We start from the raw sequence: 6,523 nt of genomic DNA, 5'->3' as shown, positions 1-6,523 counted from the left end.
TGGCCTGCTGTGTTCATCCAGCTCTACACCTTGTTATCTCAGAACATGGGCTCTACCTGCTCTGATAGCCCCACAGACCTGTCACACCAACGCCCAGCGCCTTAACCCAGCCCCACCCAGTTCATGCGGAAACCTAACAACTTGCAGCTTCCTGACCCTTAACCTTGCCCCGCGCAGTTCACAGAGCAACCGATCAACTCGTAACTTCCGGAACCTTAACCCAGCACTGCCCAGGAGTGGGACAGGGTGGAAGTCAGGCACACTGACAGTGCTGTACCCATTCTTTGACTCCATGATGTGTCTTTATCTGTTGTTCCCTTAGCAGTGATTCTCATCTTCTGCTGTTGTCCTGGTGGCCCTGTTTAATGAGGTAATTTCTCCCCATTCCCCTGGTGGTCTTGTGGAGTGTGTGTGTCAGAATGTGTCCAGGATTGCTGAATGTCACAAGGATTCACTGTTAGTGTTTCAGATTTGAAACATCTGCAGGCTTTATCGGTTCAACAGTCTTGCCATGAAGCCTGAACTTTATGAATAATTTGATGGGTGTTTTGCAGTTTCTATTTAAACTATGATCAATAGTCGATCTTTCCATAGGTTGGGAGTGGATTTAAGTGTAGTTGCAATGTTACCAGGTCCCTCGATTCAATCACATTGCACAGCACTAGTATGAAATCCTCCCTAAACATTGACAGAAGGTGTGCGGACAGTGGAGGAAAAATGGAGAACAAACATCATGAGGTCAGTGTCTCATGTTATAGATTTCAATCATGTGGACTTGAGGCTGTAAAATGCCTATGCAGCCTAATGCCAATTCAGGGAAAAAAAGCCAACCAGGAGCTATGACCTCAGCAAGCAACCAGGCCCCAGGTCAGGGTATCCAGAACACAGTCAGGGTGACTGTGAAGAAGGTGGAAGAAGGCACACCAGTCGATCAGACCTTCTTTGTGAAGATTCTCCATGACTACTGTGGGTTCGAAGTGGCAGCTGTCTACTGCCTGCAGGATTTCCCTAGCAACCAGTATTTTGATGTGACCTTCTGGAGTGTGAAGCAAGTCAAATGCCTCTTGAAGGTATGCGAGGAAAAAGGGGAGAGTCCACTTTCCAGCCTGTCTGCAGCACCATTATTCATGATACCTGCACAGAGGAATTGGATCATCACTGTCCATAGCTACAGCCTCCATGTGCCAGCAGTGGATGTTTTGACCTTCCTGAGAAGATATGTGCAAGTAGAAAGTGGCAGCACTGGCATGGTGGACCCCTTCGGGATTTGAACCAGCAAAAGGCAGGTCAGGGTGACCCAGAGGGCAGATGCTGATGGGACATTTTCCACTCACTGTCCAGTTTTGCGATCAGAGGGCATCGAGGGTACATGACATACATGGGGCAGCGCAGTGTCTGTTGAACATGTCAGGGCACAAAGCAGCAGAAGACCCTGTGCAGGAACAATAAGGCAAAGAGCTGTGACCTGTGTGGGGTAGTGGGCCACCTTTACAAGGCCTGCCCAAGATGGTGACTACATATGCTCAAACGGTGAGCAGTGGCAACATGAGCCAAGGACTCTCACAGGACAGTCAGCTGCTACTATCAGGCAAGAAAACTGAAGTGAGGGCTCACACAGAAGGAGGGTCAGGCTGGAGAGAAAGTGAAGGAAGCCATAGCAGTGCCATGGCAGTCCACTCAACTTCCACCCAAAATTTCAGTCAATGGAGGAGGAAGTAATGAAGGAGTTGAAGGAGTGGAAAACAGTGAAGAAAACATGTAAAACGATGTTGAGACCCCATGGTCCAACAGCACAATGGGAAGAAGCAGCTGCACAATAGACACACCAACAGCTCCTTTGATGGGGAGGACTTACGGAGGTAGGGCCATCAGCAGAAAAGAAGAAACAACACCACAGGGGAGAAGGAGAGGAGCACTTCCCAACCTGAAAACACCAGACATTGCGATGGGCCCAGGAAAACGCAACCTCCAGTACTGGATCTGAGCATTATTCCAGCTCTTGCTCCTGTTCTCATGGATATATTCATCCATTGGGCTCTTGGTTAAAGCCAAGAGGAGTGCGTGCGTGTGCATAAACAGGTGATAATGGTATCCGAGCAACACAGAAGCTGAGTCTGCAGCAGGAATTGTAGATTTTTAAAATGAATTTGTGAACTGATCGACCGAGATAAAGGAACACAACATGGGCAAAAAAAAAACTTTGACTTTCAAAGACTCAGCCTCAACCGTTCAGGTCATTTGTTATCATTCAAGACAAAATGCTTCAGAACAGAAGCTGTGGAAGTTACCTCTAAATTGATAGCAAGCACTCATGTCCCTGATGCAAAAGTAACATTAAAACCACCAAACGTGAGCATAATTGTTTCTGTAGTATAAATTGATGTGAATTTACATTTTAACCACTTGTGGGAAATTTATCTGAAACTTAAATGGAGAATCAAAAGTTAACAAAAATAAATGATAAATCGTTTAGGTGATTTTTGAATTTCAAAAATAGTTTATTTTAGTCAAAATTCATCTGAAGATTAAGAGAACGTATCAGCTGTCTGAAATTTGGCTAAAGTTAAAATAAAAATTACTCCAGGCATAATGTACCAGGATATGTCCAAGCAATAAACACCAAATAAAATAAACACATGTTAATGCTCAGAATCAGATGGGAATGTTTCAATCCTGTCTGAAAGATATTCTGAGCATTGGACAGTCATCGGTCTCCAGGGTTCATGAATGAGACAGGAAAGTAACTATAATGGGATATGTACAATTGTATGAAAAGAAGTGATTGAGAGTTTGAGACAGAATTAAGGGAAGAAACAGCACCGAGTGGGAATTGCAATTGGAATAACTCACCTGGAATGTGGTTAAGTTGAATATATCAGCTGATGGACCTTGCAGTGAAAGGAAATTGTAGGAGAGACTAATTAATGGAAAGCTTCATATGGAGGCATTAGTATCCTTATTTATGAACTTTTAAAGAGAAATGCATTTGTTAATATAACCAATACCTGAGATATTGGGACTATGCCAAGGGAAATAAGCAAATACAGCCTTGGTCAGTTTCTGTGGCACATCCAGTAGACAGTACATACTGCTTGCTAGGGGGGAGACAGAAGGTGAGTTACTCACTGCCAAGTTCCCAGCTTCATACAAACATATGAATTAGATGATGATCTGTGTCATTCAGCCTCTCAAGCTTGTACGGCCATTCAATAGGATCATTAAATTACACATTCCAATCTATTCGCAATATTCATTAATCCCATTGCTAAACAAAAAAATTACTCCCTATGTCTCAAAAAATATTTACTGATTCCATCTCCAACACTTTGAGACAGACAGCCCCTAGATGCTGAACTCGGAGAAAAAACTTCTCTTCCCTCTCCCTTGAAAGGGCAACTCCTAATTCTAAAACACTCTAGTTCTGGACTTACTGACAATAGGAAACATAGGCTCAATTTTACACAAAATCAGTGGGTGCCATTCTTGGCCAATTTCGTGGAGTGTTCCTTTCCGTGCGCTCTCAGTGAGTTATCTCACACAATGCTCTGCTGTTCACCTCATTATAAATGCACCACAGGCTTCTATGGCTGTGTATTTTCAACAGGGACAGAGGAGTTTGATACTGCCGGGATCATCTGGGAATTCTGTCAGCAACTTCATATTTAAAGCCAAACTGTGCATCAGGTCAATCGCAGCCTGCCAAGAAGAACCCAGAGTGCATGGCGTTGGAGAGAAACAACACAGGAATATTACTGAGGGCACCTAGATGGCATAGGTGGCAATTCATTGTAAGCAGAAACTCATTTGTAAGTATATTACTACTTTATGTCATTACATGTCAGTTCAATTGTCAAAAGTAACAACAGCTAAAAGAATCAGGCTACCCATCCTTAGCACCAGACAGTCTCAGAACCCTGTCTCGGGGATGCTTCTCTTTCCCCAGTGTAGCATTAGCTTGTCATTGTTCATTGTAGGAGCATCACATGTAGGGAACGGTTCAAATAGTTGAAACCACGAACCTTTTATAGAATGGGAAAACAAGAAACACAAGTTACATTCAATTCCTGGAACCAACAGGGATTGTCTTTTGAGGGCCTATCCCTTTAATTATACTGCTCCCAGCACAATTACATTCCTGTTTTCTTCCCCATTTGAATGGTTCCTTGTCGAAAGGTATTATACATGAGATGGAAGCAGCAGGGGCAGCTGATCAGACTGTCTCAATCTCAGTGATGTAGAAGGCAACATCCACGCATTTGTTGTCAGAGGATAGAGAAGGGGGAGAAACTAACAAGATATTAAAAAAAGACTTAACACACTGTACTGAACACAAAGCTGATGTGATTGTTTTTCAGCCAGAACATTAGCCCCTAAAATTGGGCTGAAGTTTAATAATATCAGCAGGAATAGGCCTGAAATCAAATGGTTTAGTCCTGGCTATGCACAGAAAATTCCAGTCGCTTCAGTCATTTGTGAACTTGCTGGTGACTCAACAAGTGGGATGACAGAGTAAACCCATTCCTAGTCTCAGAGCAGGTAAGTGGCGTCTGCTCAATGTGAACTTGCCGGTGTCTGAGCAGGGTGGCTGACTGAGTGAATCCTTTCCCACATTCAGAGCAAGTGAATGGCCTCTCTCCAGTGTGAACTCGCTGGTGCATCAGCAGCGCAGATGAATTAGTGAATCCCTTTCCACACTCAGGACAGGTGAATGGTCTGCTCGCAGAGTGAAGGCGCTGGTGTGTCAGCAGGTTGGATGAAGTGGTAAATCTCTTCCCACACTCTGAGCAAGAAAACGGTCTCTCCCCGGTGTGGACTCGCTGGTGTACAGTGAGGTCAGATGATCGCTTGAACCCAGTGCCACAGTGAGTGCATGAAAATGGTCTCTCGTCAGAGTGAACACGTTGATGGACCATCAGTTCACCAGAACTTTTATAGAACTTCCTGCACTTTGGACATTTAAAAGGTCTCTCCTCAGTGTGAACCCGCTGGTGTTTTAACAGGACGGAAGACTGAGCAAATCCTTTCCCACATTTCGGGCAAGTGAATGGCCTCTCCCCAGTGTGAACTCGCTGGTGTATCAGCAGCTCAGATGAATTAGTGAATCCTTTCCCACAATCAGGGCAGGTGAATGGTCTCTTTGCAGAATGAAGACGCTGGTGTATCCGCAGGCTGGATGATGCAGTAAATCTCTTCCCACACTCAGGACAGGAGAACGGCCTCTCGCCAGTGTGAACCCGCTGATGTACAGTGAGATCAGCTGATCGCTTGAACCCTGTCCCACAATGAGCACACACAAAGGGTCTTTCATCAGAGTGAACGTGTTGATGAAGCATCACCTCCCTCGAACTTTTGTAAAATTTCCTGCAGTTTGGACATTTAAAGGGTCTGTTGTCTGTGTGAACACGCTGATGTGTCAGCAGATGAGATGACTGAGCGAATCCCTTTCCACACTCAGAACAAGTGAATGGCCTCTCCCCAGTGTGCCTACGTCGATGAATTTCCAATTCGGACGGGCATTTGAATCCTTTCTCACAATCCATACATTTCCACGGTTTCTCCATCGCGCAGGTATCCATTAGTCCCTCCCAGTTCAATGATTACTTCTCCACACAGACAACACTTGTACAATTTCTCCCCATTGTGAATAGCATGATGTTTCTTCAGGCTGCGTAACTGCCTTGAGGTTGTTGCCTTGTGCTGGAACCACCGGTGTTTGTCTCTGTTTTCTCCAGTTACCCTGATGTTTGAATTTCACCCCCACTTCCCGCTCAGAGCAGAGAAAGATTTCTCCTTTCACATTTCCAGATGGATGATATCCAGGCTCCGAGTGACATTACCATTTGGTTTGGTGAGAGAATTGTTTCTGTAAACCCTTCCCTCACACCCCGTAAAGGGAGTTTGCAGAACAGCTAACCACGATCGGTGCAGGATAGAAATTCAGAGCAGACAATCCCAGTTTGAATCAATATTTACTCCTCGTGTTGTTTGCGGACAGAGCCAGAGCCCGAGGCTTTCCGCCGGGGCTCGGTGTTGGGCTTGCGGCCTACACAAGATGTTTCTGAAGCCTCCTCCCCAACCCTCGGGGTCGAACCCTCCCTCGTCCCCCAACCCGCACTCACTCGGCTCGACCGAACCTGGTTCCGCATCTCTACTGCGCATGCTCAGTAGTCGGCGTTCCAGCGATAGGCGACTGCTCTGGGCCAATATGACGAAGGGGGCGGGGCTGGAGGGCCGATCCTCTAACCAGAGTGAATGGGCAGTGGGGCGAGAGGACTAAAGTCTGTGAACGGAGCGGTCAGAAATGAAAGCTGTGATAAGTTTTACAACCTCCGACCATTCTCAGTGCGTAGTGGAAGATCAAATGTCGAGAAGAAATAAATGGGAGAATTTATTAAACAGTGGAGAAGTAAACAACGATATTTTCCCGTAGAGATAGTAGGAACTGCAGATGCTGGAGAATCTGAGATAACAAGGTGTCGAGCTGGATGAACACAGCAGGCCAAGCAGCATCAGAGGAGCAGGA

General features: G+C 45.5%; 1 protein-coding gene across 1 annotated transcript; it reads right to left on the bottom strand.

Moving 5' to 3' along the window:
* Window positions 1-2,550: 2,550 nt before the first annotated feature.
* On the bottom strand, window positions 2,551-6,118 carry LOC109922872 (zinc finger protein 239-like). Its single transcript, XM_020522906.2, has one exon. It carries the CDS (start codon window positions 5,574-5,576, stop codon window positions 4,467-4,469), a length of 1,110 nt encoding a protein of 369 aa, XP_020378495.1. The 5' UTR covers window positions 5,577-6,118; the 3' UTR covers window positions 2,551-4,466.
* Between the last annotated feature and the right edge of the window lie 405 nt (window positions 6,119-6,523).

The sequence above is a fragment of the Rhincodon typus genome, unplaced genomic scaffold, assembly GCF_021869965.1.
Source record: "Rhincodon typus isolate 14 unplaced genomic scaffold, sRhiTyp1.1 hic_rhity00012797, whole genome shotgun sequence".
Classification (NCBI taxonomy): domain Eukaryota; kingdom Metazoa; phylum Chordata; class Chondrichthyes; order Orectolobiformes; family Rhincodontidae; genus Rhincodon; species Rhincodon typus.
The sequence above is the reverse complement of the archived record's forward strand: the minus strand, read 5'-3'. Positions and strand labels throughout refer to the sequence as shown.

What these genes read in the sequence shown, in the direction of transcription:
- LOC109922872 (XM_020522906.2), bottom strand. Translation starts at nt 5,576, where the DNA reads ATGGATACCTGCGCGATGGAGAAACCGTGGAAATGTATGGATTGTGAG.